This window comes from Scylla paramamosain, chromosome 26 (assembly GCF_035594125.1).
Source record: "Scylla paramamosain isolate STU-SP2022 chromosome 26, ASM3559412v1, whole genome shotgun sequence".
NCBI lineage: Eukaryota > Metazoa > Arthropoda > Malacostraca > Decapoda > Portunidae > Scylla > Scylla paramamosain.
In genome coordinates, this window is record NC_087176.1 from 4395001 (window position 1) to 4422500 (window position 27500).

The 27500-nt window shown below is 41.7% G+C and overlaps 1 protein-coding gene across 5 annotated transcripts in view; it reads right to left on the minus strand.

Moving 5' to 3' along the window:
- LOC135113626 (uncharacterized) overlaps window positions 1-27500 on the minus strand; it is a 333746-nt gene that overhangs the window by 128011 nt on the left and 178235 nt on the right. For 4 of the 5 annotated variants that reach the window (XR_010274912.1, XR_010274910.1, XR_010274909.1 and 1 more), the window contains one exon: window positions 21100-21157. Coding sequence is in view for 1 of the 5 variants with exons in the window: in XM_064029014.1 (XP_063885084.1) it covers window positions 21100-21157 (58 nt within the window). In the remaining 4 variants the exon portion in view is untranslated. Of the gene's footprint in view, window positions 1-9847; window positions 13112-21099; window positions 21158-27500 lie in introns of those variants that run through there. The other variant, XR_010274911.1, reaches the window with a different exon arrangement.

Sequence of the window (27500 nt, forward strand, 5' to 3'; positions counted from 1 at the left end):
AGGGATACTGGAATACCCTCTTCTCATCCTCCTCCTCCTCCTCCTCCTCCTCCTCCAGTAATTTGTCATCCTCGTCCAGCTTGATTATGTCTTTTCTGATTGAACGATGCAATTCCTTCCGGATCACTGAGAGAGAGAGAGAGGTCGGAGCAAGTCAGACGCGTCCCTTCAGCTAATGGTATTCTTCCTACTCTCCTCAGCCCCGCCCTGGTCGTGGTGGTGGTGGTGGTGGTGGTGGAGGGATGGGTGGAAAGGATGATTAAGAAAAAGTAAGTGAGCATCGTGAAGAATTGAGGATTGAAGAAAAGTAGTAGTAAAGGAAGTAAGAAAAGTTGTTGAAGAAATGAAAGTATTATTATTATTATAAGTAGGAGTAGTAGTAGTAGTAGTAGTAGTAGAACAAGAAGAACAAGAACACGAAGAACAAGTAGAGGAACAAGAACAAGTATAATTAGAAAAAAAACAGAACAAGGACAAGGAAAATATGAACAAAAATAATTAGAAAAGAACAAGAACAAGAAGATATGAACAAAAATCGATCAAGAACAAGAACAAAAAAAAATACGACAAAAAAATAAAGACCCAAAAAATGAAAAAAAAAACACGAAGGAAAATCAGAAAGGAAAGGAAAGGAATGAAAGACAAGAAAATTAAAAGTATAGAAAATCGATAGAAAGACGAGATGATAGCATATATAAATTCAGCGCGCGCACACACACACACACACACACACACACACACACACACACACACACACGGAAACTCAAACTATTTTACGTATTTATGTACATTTAGCGTTAGTTCGTCTGTTCGCGTCACTAAAAACCAGTGGAGCTGTGTCAAAACTCTCTCTCTCTCTCTCTCTCTCTCTCTCTCTCTCTCTCTCTCTCTCTCTCTCTCTCTCTCTCTGCAGTGCCAAAAAATGACGCCATGGCAACGACCCGGAATAAAAAAAGATTACATCATTGCAAGTGGATCTCTCTCTCTCTCTCTCTCTCTCTCTCTCTCTCTCTCTCTCTCTCTCTCTCTCTCTCTCTCTCTCTCTCTCTCTCTCTCTCTCTCTCTCTCTCTGAAATATTTCGAAAGTAATTAAGGATCTGTCAAAAGGTGAAATTTGAATTTTTGCTCTCATCGCAGCATATCTTCCTAAAAAAAATAAATGTTTTGGATGATGATGATGATGTGGAAGGAGGAGGAGGAGGAGGAGGAGGAGGAGGAGGAGGAGGAGGAGGAGGAGGAGGAGGAGGAGGAGGAGGAGGAGGAGGAGATAATGATGGTGATGATATTCTGTTATTACCTCCACAACTCTCTCTCTCTCTCTCTCTCTCTCTCTCTCTCTCTCTCTCTCTCTCTCTCTCTCTCTCTCTCTCTCCACCGTGACCTTTACTCCCTCTGGCGTAAAAGTGACCTGGTTCTGAATGGAAAAGAGAAGGACCAGAGAGAGAGAGAGAGAGAGAGAGAGAGAGAGAGAGAGAGAGAGAGAGAGAGAGAGAGAGAGAGAGAGAGAGAGAGAGAGAGAGAGAGAGAGAGAGAGAGAGAGAGAGAGACTGACTTTGCTACGTTTCCTCTCTCTCTCTCTCTCTCTCTCTCTCTCTCTCTCTCTCTCTCTCTCTCTCTCTCTCTCTCTCTCTCTCTCTCTCTCTCTCTCACACCCACTCCACCTCTCCACCCTCCACTTTCCATCCACCTTTAGAAACCCCGATAACTGCAAATACGACCACCCGCGGCTGGTTACGTGCTGGAGAGGTCGTGGTGGTGGTAGTAGCGGTGGTGGTAGTAGAAGTAGTAGTAGAGGTAGCAGTCGTAGTAGTATTGAGTGTGGGAAGGAGAGAGAGAGAGAGAGAGAGAGAGAGAGAGAGAGAGAGAGAGAGAGAGAGAGAGAGAGAGAGAGAGAGAGAGAGAGAGAGAGAGAGAGAGAGAGAGAGAGAGAGAGAGAGAGAGAGTATACGCGAATCTCTTACTCTCGGTGACGTCAACTTGTCAAGAGGGAAACTTCGCTATGAATACAATTAGCTAAACCAGAGAGAGAGAGAGAGAGAGAGAGAGAGAGAGAGAGAGAGAGAGAGAGAGAGAGAGAGAGTTGAGGAATTGCAATGTGCGTGGTTGTGTTGATATCAGAACTTACTAAGATTGTCATTTGTTCTTTCTCTCTCCCTCTCTCCCTCTCCCTCCCCCTCTCTCTCTCTCTCTCTCTCTCTCTCTCTCTCTCTCTCCCCGCCTCTTCAGTCCTGGTTCAATACTCGAGGCGTACACGCAGTCCTCTCACACTTACAGCGGGGAATGAAGAGGCCCAGCACACATTACTATTATGAAAACCTTACTCTTATTACTACTACAGTACCCCTGAGAGAGAGAGAGAGAGAGAGAGAGAGAGAGAGGAGTAGTGTTTCCAATCTCTCTCTCTCTCTCTCTCTCTCTCTCTCTCTCTCTTGCATTCCACGCGACAATCATGCAAACATCCACCAGTCCACACCTTCTCACGCCTACACACACACACACACACACACACACACACACACACACACACACACACACACACACACACACACACACACACACACACACGACCTTCAACAAAAAAGAATTTCAATAATCATGATGAGGGGAGGAGGAAGAGAAAGAGGATAGTTTGGAATAAGAGGAGGAGGAGGAGGAGGAGGAGGAGGAGGAGGAGGAGGAGGAGGAGGAGGAGGAGGAGGAGGAGGTAGAAATAAAAGGAAAAGGATTACAAAGGATTAAACAAGATGAACAAATAGCAGAGGATATTTTGATACATAACTAACCTCTCTACTTAACTACGTGTGGATGAACAGGATAGAAAAGTAGAAGACTCCTCCCCATCTCTCTCTTAATACCTCTCCCTAGTATTGAGCTATGCGTGGAGGGATAGAAAAGAGCAAGGCTTATCCCCACCCACTCTATCATTTCACCCACACACACATATAACAGAATAACAAGACAATTTGATGGATAACTAAAATCTGTAGAAAAAAAAAAAAACATGGAAAAGGATAGAAAAGAACAAGGCCTACCACCACCAACCCTACACTTCTACACAAGGTTAAATTTTCCACGCACAGATGGCGCTGGTGGTTCCGTGGCAAGGCAGAGGCGATAATGCGGTAATGTGGCCTGCAACCTGTGTGTAATTAGTTTGGGATGCATTACAGCGGGCGGAATTATGAGAAAACAGGACCGACATTACATCTAGCAGGTTAATTAAAAGCTGACACACTGATGTTGTTAATTTGATTGGTAGGAAGACCCGGCAGCATGTGTGTGTGTGTGTGTGTGTGTGTGTGTGTGTGTGTGTGTGTGTGTGTGTGTGTGTGTGTGTGTGTGTGTGTACAGTGACGTATGGTTCAGGAAGCAGTGCAAACGTACCGTGAAAAATGTGCTTCACTTAATGGTAGCAGTGTAACGGAAGGATATGCAGCGGTACGAGGGTTTAGTGAACTGTAGTGTGTGAATGGGCGATAGGTAATGGTGTTGTATGGGCGTCTGGTGTACTTAGGCGGTAGGAAATGGTCAGGTGTGGTCAGGCCTTGCAATTCTGAACAGTGTGGCTTAGAGGTCCTTCATCCTCCCTCCCATCTCCGTCCCTCCTTTCTTCCCATTCCTTCTTCCATTTCCTTTTTCCCATTCCCATAGTGTGGCGGAGTTGTGCATTACAATTCTGAGCAGTGTGGTTTAGAGCGGAGTACTTCGGTGTGGTGTGTGTGTGTGTGTGTGTGTGTGTGTGTGTGTGTGTGTGTGTGTGTGTGTGTGTGTGTGTGTGTGTGTGTGTGTGTGTGTGTGTGTGTGTGTTTCATGATGCACAGCGGGACGAGGGACACAAACACGAGACTAACTTAGGGAGAGTCCAGACACCACACGACTCAACTGCCCTCTCTCTCTCTCTCTCTCTCTCTCTCTCTCTCTCTCTCTCTCTCTCTCTCTCCATCCCACAAAGCACACCTGCGTCTCAACTCCAGTCCTCTCTTCCTCTCCATTTTCTCTTCTATTCCCTTTCTCCCATTTCTTTATCCTGTCCGTTTCTTTTAACCTATTATTTTATCCTATTTTCCCTTCCATTCCTTTATCCCTGTTCCTCCAAAGTACACCTTCGTTTCTCCTCTCTTCTTCTATTTCTTTGCCCCCATTTCTTTATCCTATCATTTCCCCTTCCACTTCCTTATCTTGCGTACTTTCCACCTTACAATCCTCCCAGCCCTTCTCCTCCATCCTTCCTCCCACCTCAATATCTTATCACTTCCTCCCCATTCCCTTCTACCCATTCCTTTCCCCTTACTTACTTTCCACCTCTAATTTTCCTTACGTCTACTTTCCACCTTACGATCTCCCTTCCTTATTCCTCTTTTCCTCAATTCCTTTAATCTCCCCTCTTCCATTCCTACCCATTCCTCCATCCTATGTACTTCCCATTTCCAATCCTCAAAGCCCTACTGGTGCAAAGACTGGGCGTGCCTGCTGTAGCGTCAAGGCCTTCAGAACACTGCTGCCCCTCCCTTCTGCAGCGCCTTCGTCGTGTAAAGCAAAGGCCACTGGGGTAATATCCTAGTGGGGAGCTTACGAAAGTGCCGGGGCGTTTTGTGAGAGGATTACCGTGTGTGTGTGTGTATGTGTGTGTGTGTGTGTGTGTGTGTGTGTTCGTGTGTTCGTAATTGAGAAGCAAGTCGGGGTTAGCGTCTGGCAGTGCGCCTCAGACTCCTTGTAACGACCACTAACTCCTGCATACCCCCACTATAATTACTACACTAACGCCTCTCATCAGTAACACGGGCGCAGCTGCTTCGAACGGCCGGAAGGTAAGAGCAGGAGGAGGAGGAGGAGGAAGAAGGGACGAGAAGGTATAAGGGGTAGTGGAAGGAAGGCACAGGGATAGAGATGGGTAGGGAGGGAAATGTAGAGGGGTAGTGAAGGAAGGTACAGGGGTAGAGGAGGAAAGCTACAGGGGGGGTGAGGGGTTGTGGGAGGTACTGGGCTGGTGGAGGGAAGGTAACGGGTGGGGGAGGGTAGGGAGGGTGCCGCAGTGTGTTAGGAGGGCACGAGGTTGTTCCAGTGATTCAGAAAGTGAAAGGAAGGAAGGAGGAAAGGAAGTTCAGGGGAGAAAGAGGGAGAGGAGGAGGAAAGAGAGGGAGAGTAAAGATATGAGGGAAAAAAAAGTAAAGGACAAGATTTTATGGGATACGGTAAAGTTCGAGAGAGAGAGAGAGAGAGAGAGAGAGAGAGAGAGAGAGAGAGAGAGAGAGAGAGAGAGAGAGAGAGAGAGAGAGAGAGAGAGAGAGAGAGAGAGTAGTGACAGTGATCAATGAAGTTTGCCACCAAGACCTCATAAACCCGTCCCTTCTCTTCCTCTTCCTCTTCCCCTCCTTCTACTTCCTCCTCTTCCTCCTCCTCCTCCTGCAGGCACTTGACCTCACGCGCCTTGGCCTCCTTTCTGAGAGGTCTGGAAGAGGGCACAAGAGGGGAAGACTACGCTGGTAAGACTCTTAATAGTGAGACCACAGCATTAATAGTCTTTTTTTTTACTATTACATCACCACTTGAATGACAATGGCGGTGGTGGTGGTGGTGGTGGTAGTAATATAATAAGAAGAAAGAAGTAGTAGTAGTAGTAGTAGTAGTAAGAAGAAGAAGAAGAAGAAGAAGAAGAAGAAAAAGAAGAAGAAGAAGAAACGTTGCTCTTCCACTACTTCGTTAAATTCATAAGAACAAGCAAATGTAATAAGATAATAATCATAATAATAATAATAATAATAATAATAATAATAATAATAATAATAATAATAATAACCTCAACAAAAAGACGAATTATATTTCATTCAAACCTAACATAAAAGGAGTAGTAGTAGTAGTAGTAGTAGTAGTAGTAGTAGTAGTAGTAGTAGTAGTAGTAGTAGTAGTAATAGTAGAAGTAGTAGTAGTAGTAGTAGTAGTAGTAGTAGTAGTAGTAGTAGTAGTAGTAGTAGTAGTAGCAGTAGTAGTAGTAGCAGCAGCAGTAGTAGAAACAATATATAACTAATCAGAAACAAACAAAAAAAAAACATCAGAAATTTTCACCATTTTCATCCGAGTTCACACCTGCCATAAAGGTAATTACTGGAAATGCCCTCTCTCTCCCACCCTCCCTCTCCCTCTCTCTAATCGGCAGCCGCTCGTCTATTCGTATTTTGCTTCACTTAATCCTGGCGGGGCACGGGGCTAATCCTCCTCAGGACAACGCCGCGTCATCAACCAACAAGCGGGACGTGAATGGGCGGACGCGAGGCTCAGTGAGTGGACGTGAGGCGTGGATTATAGAAACATTTAAGTCCTTAGTGTAGTACAGGCTTAGCACTGAAGGCGAGGTAAGCTGGTGTGACTCTGTTTGGCTTAGGATGAAGTGAATGAGGAAGTGAAGGAAATGTGAAGTTCCCTGAGGATATAGAATAAGGGAAGCAAGACCTGTACGAGTGGGTTATGGGTAATCATTTGTTGTCGTGGAGTTTAGCGAAGTTTACACGTGAAAAGTAAAGGTGATGTAATTCTCGCTTGTCTTGGCGATGAAGGGACTTAGGAAGTGAAAGAAGTGAGGTTTGCAGCTGTAAAGTTTGGTGAAGCTTAACGCGTGACATGCGTAAGGTGCGCTTTTCAACTTAACTTGGGATGAAGTGAATGAGAAACTGAAGGGATAAAGAAAGTGAGTTGCGAGCACGTCATTTGCTGGCGTGAAGTTCAACACGTGACAGACAAGCTGGCGAGGGATTAAGTGCATGGATGAGCAGCTTAAACCAAAGAAGTGAAGTCAGTTTGCAGTGAGCGCGCGGCGTGGCGTGGCGTGGCGTGGCGTGGCGTGGCGTGGCGGCGCGGGCCCCGGGAGTCGCGCTGACGGCCCCGAGGCAATAGTAAATTATCTCATTAATTTCGGAAGGAATCGTAATTGCACTGATGGGCTTTCTAGGTAATCGTCATAATTCTATTTGTGGCGAGGAGCCCCGAGGCGCCCCGCACAGCAGGACCGCGGCGGCAGGAGGAGCAGGCGGAGGCGGTGGAGGCAGCAGCAGCAGCAGCGGCGGCGGCGGCGGCGGTGGCGGCACGGAATCAATAACTCTGTAATTATTTCCACAGCAGTGCAGCAACAGCGGGGCGGGGCGAGGGGGGGAAGGGAGGTGGGACGGGGCGGGGCGGGGCAGGGTGGGTGGGTGGTGCGGGGCGGGGCAGGGTGGGTGGATGGAGCGGGGCTATCCTGAAGTGGGCCAAGGTGTGCTAAAGGAGGGCGGAGTAGCGAGGGGTGTGGGGGGGAGGGTTTTGAGGACTGAGGCGAAGTGGGACATGCGGGACGGCGTAGTGGGCCGGGGCAAGCTCTCTCTCCTCTCCCTCTCTCCCTCTCCCTCTCTCCCGGAATAAGGAAGCCTGTGGTTTACGCCTTGCCACTGCTCCTGTTTGCTTTTCATTTACAGGAGCCTGCTGACGACGTTCCCTCTCACCTCTCCCTCTCTCCTCCTCCCTCTCCCTCTCGCTCTGTCATGACTCGCCTTCCCTCCCGAGTAATGAACAAATAACAAACAAATGGCTACGCAAATATATAAATGAATAATAAATAGCATCTCTTCCGCGATCCTTTCAAATGTTTAGAGTGAATGTGAAAAGTGATGAATTAATCTTATTTGGAATAATTATGATGATGATGATGATGATGATGATGATAATGATGATGACAGTAATAGTAGTGGTAGTAGTGGTAGTAGTAGTAGTAGTAGTAGTAGTAGTAGTAGTAGTAGTAGTAGTAGTAGTAGTAGTAGTAGTAGTAGTAGTAATTGTTGTTGTTGTTGTTGTTGTACCGGCAGTTTGTAGTAGTAGTAGTAGTAGTAGTAGTAATAGTAATAATAATAGTAAATTACACATAATTCTTAGTCTCCTTGAAGTTTCCCAAGAAAAATCAAACACAAATAAATAAAAAAAAAATACAACAAACCATCAAATTATAAAACTGATAAACAATTCGTACATTTCCTCCTTTTTAACTTTTCAATAGCAACGAGAGAGAGAATCAAAGAGAAATCATGGCACACACACACACACACACACACACACACACACACACACACACACACACACACAGATCAAAGGGAGGAATGAGGGACACACACAGAGACAAGCACGATACAACAAGACAATGAGTGGTTTGCAAAATACTGCCAAGTGATAACAGTACAACACTGGACTCACTGAAGCTTTGCCAGATATGAAGAGCAAATGAAGGGAGAACACAAGAAACAGACAAGGAGATGTGAAAAAGGAGGCAAATTACAAGACCAAAAGGGAACAGAGAGAGGGAAAAAAGTAAGGAATAATAAATGAATAGAAAAATAGTGGAAAATGAAAGTAGTAAATGCTGATGGAGATGAGTAAAGAGGATGGATGTGAAAAAAAAGAAGAATAGGAGGTTTAAGAAGGATCAATAGAAATACAAAGAAAATAATAGAAAAATAGGAAAAATGAAAGTGTGTGAAGACTGATGGACTAAAATGAAGGGAAGAAAGAAAATAAATGGATGTGAAAAAGGAAAGTACAGGAGAAGGTTAAAGGAGAATAAAGAGAAATAAGGAGAATAATAGAGGAATTGGGAAAGTGTGAGCAGTGTGAAGATGGATAAACAAGACTATAAAAGATAAGCAAACAAAACAGAGAAATGCAGGAAGTGAAAGATGATAATGAGAAGAAAGAAGAATAAAACGATAAAAAAAAAATATACAGGAAGTGAAAGAAGAGAACATGGACAAAAAATAAGAAAAGAGAAAGATGAAATGACAAACTACCAACACAATAAAAAAAAAAAAGACACGGAGCCAAACATAACAGTACCAAATGCGAAAAACAATGAAATAAAAAAAACAATAATAACTAAAAAAAAAAAGGGAGAAAGAGAAAAATAAATAAGCTGACCACCTAATGAAAGGATAAGAAAAAGTTGAGCACCTAAAAAAGAAAGAAAAAAACAATGAACAAACAGCAAAGAAAGGGAACAGATGAACACTCACGAAATAAATAAAAAAAACAACAAAACAAAAAAAACAAGAAGCGAAAAGAAAACAAAAGAAAAAAAAAACAAAAACAATGAAAGAAAACCAACAAGAACAAGATGAAAAATATGAAAAAAAAAAAGTAAAGAAGCAAAACTTTCAAACCAACACAAAATAACATGCCAAAACAAACGACACACTTACAAAACACACACACAGTCAGCCAAACACAACAATCACAAAGGGTTCCTGCTGCTCTTCTCCCCCACATGCTCATTATTACCTGCTCAATCACACCTTGGCTTCTATTTAGTCCAGCTGACTCCACTAAGGAAGGGGAAGAGGAAGAGGAGGAGAAGGGGAGTTTATGTATTCACCTGACGAGTCTCAAGTATTGCGTCTAATTGAAGAGGACGTGGGAAGGAATGAAGGGGTGATGGGGGGGAAGGGTAAGGAATGCAAGGGAGGGGAAGGAAAGGGGAAATAAATGAGGATAAGTGTGCGTAATGACCTTTTTATTGAGCAAGGTGTCGTTAGTTTGTTTTGTTTTCCTTTGTCTTTTTTTATTTTTTTGTCTTGAAGCTTTTTTTCTGTTTTTGCGTAAGAAAGTTTAAGGTTTTTCTTGTTTTTGATTTCAAGTTTTGTTACCCTGTTTTTTCTCTCTCTCTCTGTCTCTCTCTCTCTGTCTCTCTCTCTCTCTCTCTCTCTCTCTCTCTCTCTCTCTCTCTCTCTCTCTCTCTCTCTCTCTCTCTCCTTTCTTCCTTTCTTTTGGCGTTTAAGTTTCTTTTCTTCTCTCCTGTTTTTTTTTCTCTCTCTCTTCTTTTTTTCTTTTTTTCTTTCTTTCTTTCTTTCTTTCTTTTGGCGTTTAAGTTTCTTTTCTTCTCTCCTGTTTTTCTCACTCTAAGTTTTTGTAACTCTTTTTTTCCTTCCTCCTCCCCTTCTTTTATTCTTCTCTTCTCCTTTTACTTTTTTCTTAATGCTACTTCGTAAATTCTTTCCTTCTTTCATCTTTTAGTCTATTCGTCCCCCCCCTCTCTCTCTCCTCTCTCTCTCTCTCTCTCTCTCTCTCTCTCTCTCTCTCTGCAAATGGCGCTCTGTAATCTAGCAATCTGGGCAGCATATTTATCCTTGTCCTCTCCTCTTCCTCTTCCCCCATTCCTGTGATTTATCAGGTATAATTTCCCTCTCTTTCTTCCGTTCTATCTCGGTTCGCCAATATGTCCCTGCCTTTCAATTTCTTTTCTTTATCTTTCAAGCAATTTCTTATTCCAGCGAGTCACTCAATTTGCCACATTTACAATATATGGTTCTGGTCAATTAATTTCTCCTCCTCTCCTTTCCACGAAGTAATATTAATAATTCGTCATTTCTGGGTTTGCGTCTGAGTAATTTTGTATTTTAATGTTACTTCTTGAAATTTAGTGTATATATATTTTTTTTCGTTGGTGTGTGTGTGTGTGTGTGTGTGTGTGTGTGTGTGTTTATCGATCTCTTTCTTGTTTTCGTCCTTCTTTGCGTTTTATCAATTTTTTCTTCATCTTTTTTTAATATTACTTGAAATTCAATTACTTATATTTTTCTCGTTTTTTTATCTATCTATCTCTTTCTTGTTTTCGTTCTTCTTTCAGTTTTTCTTTTTTTCTTATTTACTTATTTTCCCTCAGAGTTTTCAATTGCATTCCTTCTGACTTATTCCTTCTATTTTCTTTTTTTCTCTCTTTCTATTAATCGCCTACTCATTTCTTTATTTGTTTTCATTCTACTATTTTTTTTCTCATTCTACTTACCTACTTCATATTAGTGTATTCATTCTACTATTCCTCATTTACTCATTCATATATTCATTCTACTCATCCACTTATTTCTCTTATTTCTCTTATTTCATCACTCACTCTTATATCTATGTCTAAATTCTACGACCTTTGACCTACCCATGCCTCACTCCTCACTGCAGTCCTTCACTTGTACTCGGCTTAAAAAAAAAAAAAAAACCTTTAGTATAACCTTCTATAGAAACGCTCTACTCTATGCTTCTATTGTTGCCGCTACAAGACTGCTGCTGCCCTCTGTGTTTGGTATAGTAAAGTGAATGTCCATTGTGTGTTTGTGTTGTTACGGTACCTTCCTGAAAAAATGCCTCTCGGATTAACAGCGTCTGACGAAAATAGGTTACATAAGATGTCCATTCACTGAGTTTCTATAAGATTTGGTGTTTTTTTTTTTCTTTTATATAAACATAGACAATTTTCCTTATTTCCTTCCTGAAGCATCATTACACTTGTCAGAAATTGCATAAAAGAGGGGAAAAGGGGGGAAAAATATGCTATACAATGGTTGAAATGTTTCGGGACACCAATGTAGATATATTTCCTTCCTTCCCTGAAACTTCATTGCAATTTCTAGCACTTATCAAAATCACGCAAAAGACCAACAAAAAATAGAATGAAAAGCCGGTGCGATGTTTAATTTCTTATGATTTTCTTTAGTTCTTTCATCTTTCCATATACAAACTCCTTAATTTTTTGGTAGTTTTTGATATGTATCCCTTCTAATTTACTTCCTTCCTCCCTCTTAGAAACTTCCCTGAAATTCCTGTATCTTATCAAATCAGCGTCCATAAGCTTTAAATTGTCCCAATAATAGGAATATTAGGTTATACAAAATGTTTCTGTCATCCATTTCTTTCAGCTTCTCATACGCGTCTTTGCCTCTCTCCTTGAAAGTTCACCTAATCAAAGTCCCTGCCTAGATTATAAAAACTCAAGAAACTGGTACAGAAAACTTCCACTCTTTCAGATATGGGTACAAACACACACATCTTTCCTTCCTCCCTCCCTCCCTCGCTGAAACTTCATTAAAACTTCCATGTACCTCGTCCAACGCTGCCCACTAGATCAACAATACGTCCACCATACAAAGACTCCCTTACAAAAACCCTCAATTTCAAACTTTCTTTCCATGAGTCCTTCAATCCTGGGTACAAATATATACATTCATCCACTCTGCCTCTCTCCTTTCCCTTCCCTGCCTCCCCCTTTGCCAGAAACTTCAACTTTACGTGTGTGTGGCAGTGTCCTAACCTACGCCTGTCTACCTCAGGCCAGTCGCACAATCTAAGTCCATCTCCCAGTGTCCGAATAAATGTGTCTTCCTATTTGTCTCCCTCCCACGCGCCCCACTGCCAAGGTCCCACGAGCAGCACCACAGATAGAGAAGATATATGATGCTGCACCACCACCCTCACTACCACCACTACCACCACTACTATCACCACCCTTACTCTCCTCTCTCTCTCTCTCTCTCTCTCTCTCTCTCTCTCTCTCTCTCTCTCTCTCTCTCTCTCTCTCTCTCTCTCATCCGTAGCCTTCCATTTCTCGTGGTTTCCTTTTCAGCGCATTTCTAGGAGTTATTTTGCCTCTTGTCTCATTCTTAGTCTTTCTACCTTCACATCTTTCATTATTTCTTTTTCCAGTTATTTTCCAGTTCCTTTTCCATCTCTTTCTCTTCCTCCTGTCCTCATCACATCTCTCATTATTTCTCTTTCCAGTTCCTTTTCTGTCTCTTTCTCTTCCTCCTGTCCCATCCTTACTGTCATCCCTATTTCTGGTTTATTTTCGTCTCCCTTCCTACTTTTCCATCTCACCACATTTCCTTTCCAGTCCCTTCCAGTTCCTCTCTATTCATTTTGTTTGATCTTTACTCCGATCCTTGTTTTTGTTCTATTTCTGTCTCCTTTCCCTTCCATCTCTCACAACTTCCCTTCCAGTCCTGTCCAGTCTCTTTCTACTAATTTCCAGTTCTTTCTATTCATCCTGTTCCATCTCTACTCTCATCTGTGTCTTTATTCCCATTTCTATCTTCATTCTTATCCTTTCATCTTTCTCTATTTCCCTTCCAGACCGTTTCACTCTCATTCCAGTCTCTTCCAGCAATTCCAGTCCCTCCCACTGTAGTGTAAGGGTATATACAGAACCTCAACATGTTCCAACGTGTGTCATTCTTGTTTGTTTTCGTTCCCCTCCTGTCGACAGTACACGTATATGTAAGGCCAGTTACGGTATACGGATGAAGGAATGGTTGTCGTTGTGGTTTCTCTCTCTCTCTCTCTCTGGGAACGAGGACAGAAAAAGAGGAATTCATAAATAAGAAACTTCAGAGGAGAATAAAAAAAAATAAAAAATAATAATAAAATCACTGAAAAAAAATAAAAACAACGAATAATCCAAAAAGAACAAAAGAACACACACACACACACACACACACACACACACACACACACACACACACACACACACACACACCAAACTTCTGCTTTCTCTCTCTCTCTCTCTCTCTCTCTCTCTCTCTCTCTCTCTCTCTCTCTCTCTCTCTCTCTCTCTCTCTCTCTCTCTCTCATTCACTCTCCTCTCCCTTCAACTAACAACCACTTATTCTCACACCATCAAAATCCGAACACACACACACACACACACAAAAAAAAAAAAAAAAACACAGGGAAACAGGAGGAAACACCAGGCACAGATTGACTCCGGAATTGTTACCTGAGCCAATAAAGGTAAGAATAAAAAAAAAAAGGAGAAAAAAGGATGGTGGAAGTGACCCTCCTCTCTTCTACTTTCTCTCTTTATGTTTCAAGAGGAGTCATTCCTAGTCGTTCCCGGTAATCAGATTCCTTTCTTGAGTCGTTCATGGTCGTGGCTGGACGTTCATGAGACAACTGATTGGAAGGGGAGAGAGAGAGAGAGAGAGAGAGAGAGAGAGAGAGAAAGAGAGAGAGAGAGAGAGAGAATACAGACCCACCAAAAGCAAAGGCAAAGAGAGATGTGATTAAGTAGATAGACAGACAGACAGACAGACAGACAGACAGACAGACAGACAGACACAGACAAACATTAATAAATACATAGATAGACAGATAGACAGATAAATATGTATACTGAATGATTCATAGACACCGATAAATAAAGAGAAAGAGATAGAAAGATGAACAGATAAACAGATAGACACATACATAGAGAGAGAGAGAGAGAGAGAGAGAGAGAGAGAGAGAGAGAGAGAGAGAGAGAGAGAGAGAGAGAGAGAGAGAGAGAGAGAGAGAGAGAGAGAGAGAGAGAGAGAGAGAGAGAGAGAGAGTACCACCCACTCACCCGGAGACGAGCGAGTGGGTGATGCAATAAAAGGAGTTGCCGTAATACGATTAATTCAAGAGAGAGAGAGAGAGAGAGAGAGAGAGAGAGAGAGAGAGAGAGAGAGAGAGAGAGAGAGAGAGAGAGAGAGAGAGAGAGAGAGAGAGAGAGAGAGAGAGAGAGAGAGAGACACGGACACTCACACGAACAAAGAATAAGAGAGAAACTGAAGAAAAACACAAGACAAGGGAAAGGAGGGAGAAAACAAGAAAAGCCCACAAGAACGGGAGAGAAAAAGAGATAAAAGAAAGAAAAGAAAGAGAATGAGATCTTTCCTTCAAAAATTCACCCTGGTCACCCTAAAACACTTTGAAATGCTCACCCTTTTTCTTTCACCCTTATCTAGTCACCCTTCCTGACTCCTACACCCTTCCTTATCTTGCTACAATCCTTTTAAGTTCTCCTACACTCTATTCCTCAACACCCAGCACCCTAATCACCCTAAACTATCACTAAAACAAGATATAAACGCCCTAAGTAGTTTTGTATACACCCTGATTCCATTTTTATTTATTTATTTATTTATTTATTTATTTAAGGGTATATCCTACACCTCCTTGCTTATCCTACACCCTATCAACATCTTCCTCTTGCCACTCAATGTCCTTTTACACTCTCTTCCTGACCTAGCTACACCCTAATTGCTTCTCTTACACCCTTGCAGTAATTTCTTCTACGCCCTTCTCTGGTTCCTTCTTCATTCTTTCTGGCTATCTTGACTCTTTTCCTTGTTACTAAATGCATTAGTTTCCTGTACACCCTCCCTGGTCACTTCCACACGTTTCCTCGTCTTTCCTACGCCTTTTTTTGAAGATACAATGATTCAGTTTATTTACACCTTCTCTGGTCCCTTCTTCAGCTTCCCCCCATCTTACACCTTCCTCCAATGGCCCAGTTCCTCCTACACTCTGCTCCCGGAACACCTACACCGAGTCTTCATTCTTGTACACCCTCAGTTAGACACCAAATGCAATAGTTTCTCCTACAACCTCCTTAGCTTCTATTACAGCTTCCCCTGGTCACTTAATGCACTAGTTTTGCCTACGACCTCCTCTCATCCACCTACACACTCCCTTCCCCCCTCTACACTCTTCTTGGCCCTTTTAAACTCCTCTTTCGTTCTCACACCTTCGTCAGTGTGCCAGTTTCTCCCACACCCTCCCTAGTTTCTCCTCCACCCCTACCCCTGCCCCCCCCAACTCCCAGGTCCTCTGCCTAAGGGTGTCTGCAATTCCGTCGTGCAAGTTTCCTCCTGAAAGGCTGAGGATTAGCTCTTCCTACCTACTCCAGGACTCCAGGCGGGGCACTCACAAATTAGTCCTCTTTTCCAGGCGAGCTTTTTATTCCCTCCCGCTGCTCGTGTGTGTGTGTGTGTGTGTGTGTGTGTGTGTGTGTGTGTGTGTGTGTGTGTGTGTGTGTGTGTGTGTGTGTGTGTGTGTGTGTGTGTGTGTGTGTGTGTGTGTTACTTGGGTTACTTACTGCCTGCCTGCCTGCCTGCCTGCCTGTTTGCCGCGGAAAGTGACGCTAAGTGCAGGTGTTTAGAAGTTTAATTGACGGTTTTTGCAGGTGTGATGTTACGTTTTATTCGCTGCTCTCTTGACTTGAGATTCTTTCCGTGTCTTTTTGTGTTTTATCTTAGTTATTTTTTATTTATTTTTTTTTTTTGGTGGGGGACGGATTTGTTAAGGGTATAAGATATCGTGTGTGTGTGTGTGTGTGTGTGTCCTCAATTCATAAACCGATTCCAGGCAAGACAAACAACACAATGCAGCAATACAGTAATACACAATCTCTCTATGCATTCCAGTCCATACCCGCAGTGCTTCCCTTCCAGCGAGGAGTGTTTAAGCCTTCACAAGATTTACAAGGAGACTGAAGGGAATATCACTTTCCAACAACAAATACGAGTAAAAAAAATAATAAACAAAACTTTACAGGCATAAACTTAAAAGTGGAACAAAATCTAAGCCCTTCACAAGACTTAGAGAGGAAAGGCTAAAAGAAACACCACTTTTGCAGGAATAAATAGAGATAAAAATAGGTAAAAAAAAAAAACTACATCAATGAACAGAACTTTACAGAAATAAACTTTAAAAAAATAAAAGCGAAGCCCATAACAGGAATTAGAGAGGAGAGACTTGAGGGACATCATTTTCCAACAACAAATACAAAAGAAAAAGAAAAAAAAAAAAGAAAACTACTTATATTATCAACAAAATTTAACCTTGCAGAAATAAACCTTAAAAAAAAAAAAAGACCAAAAATTAAGCCCCCTCAGAGGACTTAGAAAAGGGAAGGATGGGGAAATTTCACTCTGCACCCATAAATGCGAGGAAAAAAGGAAAACTACATATATAAACACAATTTTCCCCCTCCTCCTCTCTCTCTCTCTCTCTCTCTCTGATTGTCCAATTGCTTGTCAGGTTCTATTATTGATTTATTATTAACATGCTTTGTGTATTAGTATTGTGTTTCTCTCTCTCTCTCTCTCTCTCTCTCTCTCTCTCTCTCTCTCTCTCTCTCTCTCTCTCTCTCTCTCTCTCTCTCTCTCTAAAATTCTATTAATATTTTATTATCAACACGCTTTACGTATTAGTACTCTCTCTCTCTCTCTCTCTCTCTCTCTCTCTCTCTCTCTCTCTCTCTCTCTCTCTCTCTGAAAACGACGAGAAAAAATAAAGCTAAACAAATAAGAAAAATAAGAACTGAATAGGAATAATTGATAAAAAAACAAGAAAATATTAAAAAAATCAACAAGAAGGAAGAACATGAAATCTCTCTCTCTCTCTCTCTCTCTCTCTCTCTCTCTCTCTCTCTCTCTCTCTCTCTCTTCCCGGTAGTTTATCACGCCCTTCACATCTCATAAACAGTTCCTCCCTCTCACAAATTACTTGATTCCGTGTCTCTATAATTTTTCACTTATCTCTGGTCCTCCCCATCGCCTCTCCTGCTTCCCATTTTCATCCCATATGCCCGTTTTCTTTTTTTCATTTTGATCTGTGTCTCTTTCTGTTTCCCTTTTCGTGTTTGGTTTTGGTTTTCTCGTTCTTTCTTTTTTCTCTCTCTCATTCTTCTCCTTCGTTTATTCTAATGTGGTGATTTCTTTCTGTCTTTCCTTCTTTCCTTATCAGCCTTTTTTTCCCTATTTCTTTTCATTTTTTTCTTTTTCCATCTTTTTTTTATTCTTTCAAAATTTTTCCTCTTCGTTTTCCTCATTCTTCTACTTGGAATCTTAACTGTCCGTAATTCTTCCTTTTCCTTTTGTTTTTTTTTTCCTCTTCTTTTTCCTCATCTTTTTCCTTTTCCTCCTCCTCCTCCTCCTCCTCCTCCTCTTTTTCCTCTTCCGTTCCTTTCAAATTATCCCCTTTTCCTTTCCTTTGTCTTTTACTCTTCTCTAATCTTCACTGTCCTTAAATCCTCCTCTTCCTCTTCCTTCTCCTCCTCCTCCTCCTCCTCCTCCTCTTCCTTTCCTCCACCTCCACTTTCCTTTTCCTCCTCCTCTTCCTTTCCTTCATTTTCCTCTCTAATCTTTGCTATCCTTAAGCCCTCCTCTTCCTCTTCCTCCTCCTTCTCTTCCTTTGGCTCTTCCTTTCCTCCTCGACCTAGACTTAAGCCTGACGCCTCCCATTTTCTCTCCGGTCTTCGTTTTCTTTAAGCACAAACTTTCCTATTCCCTCGACAACACGGCAAATTTCCGCTCCACGAACCTTCTTTCTCTCGCCTAAAACCAGGCCTAGAATTTCCCTATATATTCTCTCTCTCTCTCTCTCTCTCTCTCTCTCTCTCTCTCTCTCTCTCTCTCTCTCTCTCTCTCTCTCTCTCTCTCTTGGGTAATCTTTTTTTCGCCATGGCTTCCTCTCCCTACCCAAAATCAACCCTAGTTTCTCTCTCTCTCTCTCTCTCTCTCTCTCTCTCTCTCTCTCTCTCTCTCTCTCTCTCTCTCTCTCTCTCTCACCTGTGGAGTGTTTAATCTCTTTTTCTTTTCTTTCACTTTATTTTACATTTCGTAAGGTCACGGTTGAGAGAGAGAGAGAGAGAGAGAGAGAGAGAGAGAGAGAGAGAGAGAGAGAGAGAGAGAGAGAGAGAGAGAGAGAGAGAGAGAGAGAGAGAGAGAGAGAGAGAGAGAGTGGTGATGATGAAAAAGGAGGTGGACGAGAAGAAAACAAAAGAAGAAGAGAAGAAGAAGAAGAAGTAAAAAAACACGAAAAGAAACAAGAATTGAAAAACAAAAGGAGACAAAATATGTGGGAGAAAGAAAGAAACAGAGAAGAAAGAGAAGAGAAACAAGAATATCGGGACAGTGGGAAATAAAAAGAAGAAATACACCAAAGGAAAAAGTAAAGAGAAGACATGAAAACTTAGAATGAAGAGAAAAGAGAAGGAAAAAAAAAAAAAAAACAAGAGGAAAAAGTATGATGAGAAAAGTACTACAGAAGAAAATGAGAAAAAATGCAACGAAAAAGCATGAAAACTACGCAGCGGAAAAAGAAGAGAAAGGAAAGCAAGTCAGGGAAAAAGAAAACGAGCGGCAAAAAGGAAAGGAAAGGAAAAGTAAAGGGGGAAAAAAAAGAAAACGAAGTGAAAAGGAAAAAAATGGAAAAAAAGAAAGGTAAGGGAAGAAATTAAGGAAAAATGAGAAGGTGAGGAGAGAAATACAAAGATAATTCATTGCAAAAGTCCCTTCACTCACACACCTGGCCATAAGTAGCTCCAGGTGCCACAAACAAGGTGAGGCTTAAAGGTGACCTCCTCAATACCCCCCTCTCCTCCTCCTCCTCCTCCTCCTCCTCCTCCTCTTTCTTCTTCACTCCATCCGTCCTTCGTGTGATGCCTCCCTTCTACTTTCGTCATCCTCCTCCTCCTCTTCCTCCTCCTCCTGTCAGGGGTCCGCTAAACTCATATTAGGAAGCCACTCCTCTCCCCTCTAGGCAACGGCATCATCAGAGAGAGGGAGAGGGAGAGAGGGAGCAAGGGAGAGAGGGAGAGAGGGTTTCTACAGCTGTTGTGTTGTTGATGTGCCGTGCTGAGAAACGTGTAATGCCGGCAAGGGTCTGGAGGGCTGGCCTGTGTGATCCCCCCTGTGTGTTTCCTGCTACAGTGGTGAGGTGGGGCTCTCAACACTGGCCAGGGAGCTGCTACAACACTACACCAGTAACACTACTACTGCTACTGTTGCTTTGCTTTGCTCCTCCTCCTGTTACAATCACTACTTCTCTGGTCTTCATTATTTTATTATTTATTATTTTTTTCTGCTCCTACTGGGAACTGTCGCTACATTACTGCAATGGATACTAACACTACTACTACTACTACTACTACTACTACTACTACTACTACTGCTGCCTTTTCTATTATCGAGAACTACTATTCTGATACTACGCCAGATACAAACACTACTATCACTAACACCACTCCTTCTTTCCTACTCCTCCTCCTTCTGTTAGTACTACCTATCCTATTGTTACTTCTCTTCTTCCCCATCTCCTCCTACTATTCCTACTAATACTTATTCTACTACTCTATTTCTCCTTCTTCTCCTCCTCGACCTCCTAATAGTACTAATTCTCCTACTGTTACTCCTATTTCTCTTCTTCTTCTTCTTCCTCCTTCTACTACTACTACTACTACTACTACTGCCACTGATAATACAGCACCGACAACAATAACAAGAAGGACGAGAAGAACAAGAACAAGAACACTGACAGACTGAACGACGCACTGATAAACTGATTTTAAGCAACGAAAAACACAAATAAAGACACTTAAAAAAGACTTTCCCATCAATTACAAGGATATTATCACTACTGACATCACTCTTCCCATAACCACAAGTGTTGTTGAAAGCCACCATAAGACGAGACTCGTATAACACAACACATGCAACACAACACAGCATTTTCTTCACCTTTCCTTACCTGAAATATAAGACACGAGAAGCGAGGCAGTAATGAATTTGAATTTGAAAACAGATTACGAGAAATATGGAGAGAGAGTGAGAGAGAGAGAGAGAGAGAGAGAGAGAGAGAGAGAGAGAGAGAGAGAGAGAGAGAGAGAGAGAGAGAGAGAGAGAGAGAGAGAGAGAGAGAGAGAGAGAGAGAGAGAGAGAATTCGTGGTGGTTCAAAAAGGAGAGATAGGAAAAGGGAAAAATCAGGAAGATATATTTACACAAGCGAGGAAAATAATAAAAATAAAAGGGAAAAAAAGAAGAGGAAAGGGAAAAACTGACTCAGGAGACTAAAGGAAACTGGAGGAGAGGAGGAGGAAGGAAGGAGGAAAAGTTACAGGAGTGAAGGAGGAGATAAGAATATAAAATACAGAGAAAAAGAAAGGATACCAGGAGGAGGAGGAGGAGGAGGAGGAGGAGGAGGAGGAGGAGGAGGAGGAGGAGGAGGAGGAGGAGGAAGAGGAGGAGGAGGAGGAAAGACGAGACAGACACGGGTGACAAAGGGAGAGTAAAGGAGAGGGAGAAGAAGGGAGAGAAAAGTATGAGTGAGGGAGAGGAGGAGGAGGAGGAGGAGGAGGAGGAGGAGGAGGAGGAGGAGGAGGAGGAAAAGGAAAGAGGACAAGAGTGAAATAAAGGCGAACAAAACTAGTGTTGAAGAAGAGGAAGGGAGAATAAGAGAGAGAACAAAAAGGAAAGGAAAGAAGAAAGAGGAGAGAAGAGAAAAGACGACGAAGAGAAAAATCAAAACAGAAGTGATATAGAAAGGAAAGAAGAGAAAGAAGACATGGAAAATTAGAAAACGAAAAAAAAAAGAGGGAAGAAGAGAGGAGAAAAGTACTGACTGAGGGGAAAGAGGAGAGAACGAAGAGGAGAAAGAGGAGGAGGAGGAAAGGGGAATTAGTAGAGGGGAAAATTCAGCACTCAGGGAAACGGGACTAAGGGAAACTAAGGGGAGACTCTTACTGTGGCGCAGCGAGGGGAGAGAGAGAGGGGAAGGCTCCAGCAGGGCGGCCACGCGTACCTGTGAAGGGGAAACACGGCAGGTGAGTCTCTGCTAATTACTGGTCATGCACAGGCTGGTCACGAGGCGAGTTTGTCAGGTGTATCTTATTTGTACTCTTGGTTGTGTTGAGGGGAGGGAGGGGAGGGGAGGGAGAGAGGGGTGGAGTGGGGTAGGAGTGTGTGTGTGTGTGTGTGTGTGTGTGTGTGTGTGTGTGTGTGTGTGTGTGTGTGTGTGTGTGTGTGTGTGTGTGTGTGTGTGTGTGTGTGTGTGTGTGTCGGTAATTACACTGGTTGTTCTGCTTCGATTTGTATCATTGTATCTATCTGTTCATTTATTTCATTGTATTGATGTATTTGTTTATCTATTATTTATGTATATATATATATGTATGTTTGTATGTATGTATGCATGTATGGTGAACCTTTAGCTACTTAACTTAACTAAACCAAAACCAATCCAATTGAAACCAACCTAACCAAACTAAACCCAACTTATCTATAACCTAACCAAACCCAACTAAACCTAACCTAACCTAACCAATGCAAACCTAACCTAACCTAATCCAACTAAACCAAACCTAACCTAAGCAAACTAAACCTAACTCAACTTAACCTAACCTAAGCAAACCTAACCTAACCTAGCATGACCCAACAACGTAACCAAACCTCACCTCACCTCACCTTACCTAATCTCACCACACCTCACCACACCAGCACATCAAGGTGAACACACACACACACACACACACACACACACACACACACACACACACACACAGAGCATTCCAGCCGCCAGTTATTCCAGGTTCCAGCTCTGTTCCAGCTTTGTTAATCGGGCGTTCCCAAAACACCAATTCTTTTATATTATGGAAATAATTTTGAATAGGTAAATAAAGCGTGGTGATATTCGATTATAAAACAATTATTTATTCTCTGGTTAGAAATTACGCGTGTGTACTTAGCTAGAAGGAAAATACTTGTTTTTTTTTTTTACCCCACTCCCCCCCAGAAAAATATTAACTGGTGTTCATTTAAGCAAAAATGAATTAATTTACCTGCAGTTTCTCTGTCCGCGAGAGAGAGAGAGAGAGAGAGAGAGAGAGAGAGAGAGAGAGAGAGAGAGAGAGAGAGAGAGAGAGAGAGAGAGAGAGAGAGAGAGAGAGAGAGAGAATTTTTACTAGCAAGCATCGACAACTTAAATCCAACACACACACACACACACACACACACACACACACACACACACACACACACACACACACACACACACACACACACACACAAAATAAAAAAAAAGATAAAATACATAACAAATAGAAACAAAAATAAAAACATACATGTCAGATACAATTTTTTCCCCTTTTCCCCCTCGTTCTTTTTGCTTATTCTCTGCTTTAGACTTTCCATTATAAAGCTGAAGGCCTTTAACACAACCTCTTCCCCTGTCCCTCTCTCTCTCTCTCTCTCTCTCTCTCTCTCTCTCTCTCTCTCTCTCTCTCTCTCTCTCTCTCTCTCTCACATGAAGAGACGAGAGACAAGAAATGAGGGAAAGATATTGGGGAAAAAAAGGAAGGTTAGGTAAGGTTAGGTAAGGTTACTGAAGAGAGGAGGAGAGGAGGGAAGTAATGGAGGTAAAAAAGTAGAGGGAGGAGGGAGGGATGAGGTATGAGGTGAGGGAAGAAGAGAAGGAGGAGGAGGGGGAGGAAGGAGAGAGATTGTCACTCTCTTGTCTTAGAGGAGCTTTTGGCGTCCATTAGAGAGAAGGAGGAAGAGGAGGAGGAGGAGGAGGAGGAGGAGGAGGAGGAGGAGGAGGAGGAGGAGGAGGAGGAGGAGGAGGGATATGAAGGTGATGAGAAGAAGATGCGTTAGCTGAAAAAGTCTGGAAAAATGTACTCTCTCTCTCTCTCTCTCTCTCTCTCTCTCTCTCTCTCTCTCTCTCTCTCTCTCTCTCTCTCTCTCTCTCTCTCTCTCTCTCTCATCATCAACAACTTTTCACAAACACACACTCCTCTCTTTTCCTTCCTTCCCCTCACAACGGAAGAAGAAGGAGAAGGAAAAGAAAAAGAAAAAGAAGAAGAAGAAGAAGAAGAAGAAGAAGAAGAAGAACTCGACACCTCTTCAAAACGATCTGGCTAACTGGTAAATCACTATTCAAGATTCCAAGTGTACTAGTTCGATACCTTTAAAGTCCAGCCCTTCTTCCTGCTTACTGTCTTATAATTATCTCGATATTTACGATCACGGGGGGAGAAAAGGGGAGAGGAAGGGAGAGGGGGGAGGGGAAGGTGTGGAGGGAGGGACAGAGGAAGGGAGAGGTGAGAAGGAGCAAATTCGTTTCAAAGGAGATGGGGATGAGAGAGGAAGAGTTGAGGGAGAGTGATAGAGACATGGAGGAGGAGGAGGAGGAGGAGGAGGAGGAGGAGGAGGAGGAGGAGGAGGAGGAGGAAAAAGTTGCAGATGAAAGTCAGAGAGATGCAAAGAAAAAAGAGGGAAAAAAAGAAGGGAAGAAAGATAAGGAAGGAAAAATGAACAAGGGAAGGAAGGAAGGAGGAGAGATGAGAGAAAAAGGAGAGAAAGGGAGGAAGGAGAAAGGAGCGAGAAAGGGGGAAAAAAAGGACTAATGGGGGAAAGGAAGAAGAGGAGGAAAATAATGGAGAAGGAAGGAACAAACGAAAAGAACCAGAAACAAAGACAGGAAGGAAAAGGAAAAAGAAAAGAAAAGAAAACGAAGGAAAAAGGAAAATGGAAAAAAAAATAAAGTAAGAAAAGAAAGGATGGATAAACTGGAAAACGGAAGGAAGAAAGGAAAGAAAGAAGCAAGAAGAGAGAGAAAGACAGAAAAAAATGAAACGAAAGAGGAAGAAGACACAAACGTAATAAAAGGGAAGAGAGGAAGACACACGAAGGAGAGACGAGAGACGGAAAGGAAACAGCTGATAATTACGTTAGCAGCGGCATTAGGTGGAAAGGGGAGACGAGGAGAGTGAGAGAGAGAGAGAGAGAGAGAGAGAGAGAGAGAGAGAGAGAGAGAGAGAGAGAGAGAGAGAGAGAGAGAGAGAGAGAGACGATATATTAGCTAGGGAGGGTGAAAGAGGGAGAGAGAAGGGAGAGAGAGACGGGAAAGTAGGCAAAGTCAGGCAAGGAAAGGTAATAGATAAGAAGGGAGAGAGAGAGAGAGAGAGAGAGAGAGAGAGAGAGAGAGAGAGAGAGAGAGAGAGAGAGAGAGAGAGAGAGAGAGAGAGGTCAAGAGGATCACATCATCAGTAAAGGATATTGATTTTTCCCTTTTCATCCCACCGATTGGGACACTAACAAGAGGAGGAGGAGGAGGAGGAGGAGGAGGAGGAGGAGGAGGAGAAAGGCTAGGAACAAGGAAGCCTACAGAACAATCAAAGCCTCCCTCACTAAGCCTACAAAAAAATTTGATCTCCCTTTCAAAATCTTTAAGCACCCCCTTCAAAACAAAAGAAAACGGGACTTTCATACATTCTAGAAAAAATATATAGGCCTCCCTTTTAAAAAAACCTTCAAGTACCCCCTTCAAAACAAAAGAAAACTGACTTTCGAACCTTCTGAACAAAATTATGACCCCCTTTTGAAATCCTTTAAGTACCGCCTTATAAAACAAAAGAAAACGGGACTTTCCGGCCTTGAAGTAAATATATCTTAAAATGCCAGAAATAAGACACACATTAGCCAGGGGTAGGAAAGTGAGGAATTGCCACATAACAGGTATGAAGGTAAGATTTGCTACCTTTTGTAATGATCACCTGACACGGTATATTAAAGATTTCATTCCTTTTTTCCCTTCTCCCTTTCTTTTCCCCTTTTCTCCCTTTTCTTCTTTACCAAGTCGTTGAATTTTTGTTTGTTTTCCTTCTTATCTTCTTTCATCATGTTTGTTTTTCTCTTGTTACCTTATCTACTTGTTTTTCATCCCTTTTCCTTTTCTATCTCTTTTTTTTATTTTTTTCCTTTCTTCCTTTCCTAGTCGTTGAATTGTTGTTTGTTTTCTTCCTGTTTTGTTTCATCATGTTTGCATTTTTGTTACCTTCTTGTTTTTCTATCCCTTTTCCCTTCCTTTTTTTCCCTTTTCTCCTTTTCCCTTTCCTTTCCCAGTCGTCTGTTCCTTTCTCCCCTTTTCTCTTTTTTTCCTTCTTCCTCTCTTTCCTTTGCAGAGTACTTTTCTCTCTTATCCTCCTATCTTTTTGCCTTTTTAACGCATTTCCTTCCTCTCCCCTCTTTTCTTCCTCCCTCCCTCCTTCTTTCTTTCAATTCTCTCATCTCCTTTCACTCTCATCTCTCTCCTGTACCTATTTACACCCCACCCTCCTACTCTCCCCTCTATCCTCTCCCTCTGCCCATACGTACTTTCAATCTGGCCTCTCCCGTGCCTCTCTCTCCCTCTCCCTTCGCTCTCCCCTTCTCTCTCACGCCAAATGAATAGGTCTCAGCTACTAAATACAGACATAAGAGGAGGCAAGGTCAGATTAGGGAAAAGGGGGAGGGTATACTGAGAAAAATTATGTATCACTGAAGAGGAGGAGGAAGGGGGGATGAATCATGTGTAGGGGAAAAAAGTAAAGCTTATTGAGTTTCCCCCATAAGAAATAGTAATAATAGTAATAGTTTCCCATAAAATGTATGATAATAATAACTTAGATTGTGTGCTAAAGATGGATGGGCAAAATGGAGGAGATAATAAAATGAATAATAGATGATATATTAAGGAAATGATACATAAAGTTGGTAGGGGTGATGGTTTTAGCAGAGGGAAGTAAATTAGAGAGAAGAATGAGAAGGATGGAATAATGGGTGAGCTAGGAAGTAGTAAAGGAAGGAAATAACAAACATGAATGAAACTAGGATGAAAATAATAGTAAATATGTTTCTTAAAATAATAATGAAAAGAATAAAACAGTGAAACAAAAAGTAGAACACGAATGAAAAATTAATGAATAAGGAATATGTAATGAACCAAATTAAGGAAAAAAATAAACATAAATAAAACTGAGAAGAAAGCCAGCAAACATGTTTTTTTTTTCAAATTTTAGAATAACAAAAGACATCAGAAATAAGTAAAAGAAATAGGAAAAAATACTGAATGAAATAAAGAAAAAATAAAAAAGTAAAACAACAAAACCATGAATAAAACTAAATGAAAAATAACAGCAAGCGTTTCACAAAATCTCTAAAAAAAAAAAAAAAAGAACAAAAACTACATAACAAAAAAGTAAAAGCACGACTAGAAAAAAATAACACTTGACCTTTACAAATCTAGTGCTTAGCAAAAAAATAAAAAAATAAAATAAAATAAATGAAAAAAAAGAAAGAAAAGACAGGAAAAAGAGAAAGAAAAGACAGGAAGGGGAAAAAAAAACACGTAGGTAAATAAAACCAAATTGAAATAATACAAAACAACGATTTATTTTATGAGAGCAAACTTTTAAAGAAGGAAAGAGAGAAGACAAGACGGAGAGAAAAATACAAGAGCACAGGTAAGGAAGACAAGCAGGTACCAGGTAAATAAATAAGTAAAAGTAGGAATAAGTAAAGGAATGTCTCTAACACACCTGAGGAGGAAAAAAAGTGACAAAGAAAAGATGGAAACGAGAAAATAATGAAATATGATAAAAGAAAAGTTAAAGTAAGGGAAAAAGACGAGAAGAAAAGTATAGAAACAAAAATATGAAAGGGAGAAATAGGAAGAAAGGAAAATTTAAAGGGGGGATATAGGAAAAAATAATAAGGGAAGAGGTGAGATGAAAAAAAGGGAGGAAAAAAGAAAAGTTAATAAAGAAAAATTACAGCTTACAACTAATTAAATCTCTCTCTCTCTCTCTCTCTCTCTCTCTCTCTCTCTCTCTCTCTCTCTCTCTCTCTCTCTCTCTCTCTCTCTCTTCTCTACCACCCTTCTTCCCTCCTTACCTCTCCCTCTCTCCCTCCCTCACACCCGCCCCCCTTCTTCCTCTCCCTTACACCCCTCCCCCTTGTCACTCTCCTATCATTTAATCTCCCTCCTTCCCTTCCTCTTCAATCACGGTCACTTCATTTTCCTTTCATCTCCTTTCACCTTCACCCTTGCATTATTCTCTCTTTTATTCCTCCTCCTCTTTTGTTGTTGTTGTTTTTTTTACTTTACACAGTTTTCACATTAGTTTGTCTATCTTTTTTTATTGCATTTTTGTTTTCTTTTTTTCTTTCATTTATTCTTTCTCTGTCTCTCATGTTGTTTTCATTTCTGTCTTTCTTCCTTTCTTGTGTTCTTTTTTGTGCTTTTCTTTCGTCTTTTTCTACTGTTTTATTTTATTTTCTCCTCTTCTTCTCCTCCTCCTTCGTCTTTAGTTATCATTATTATTATT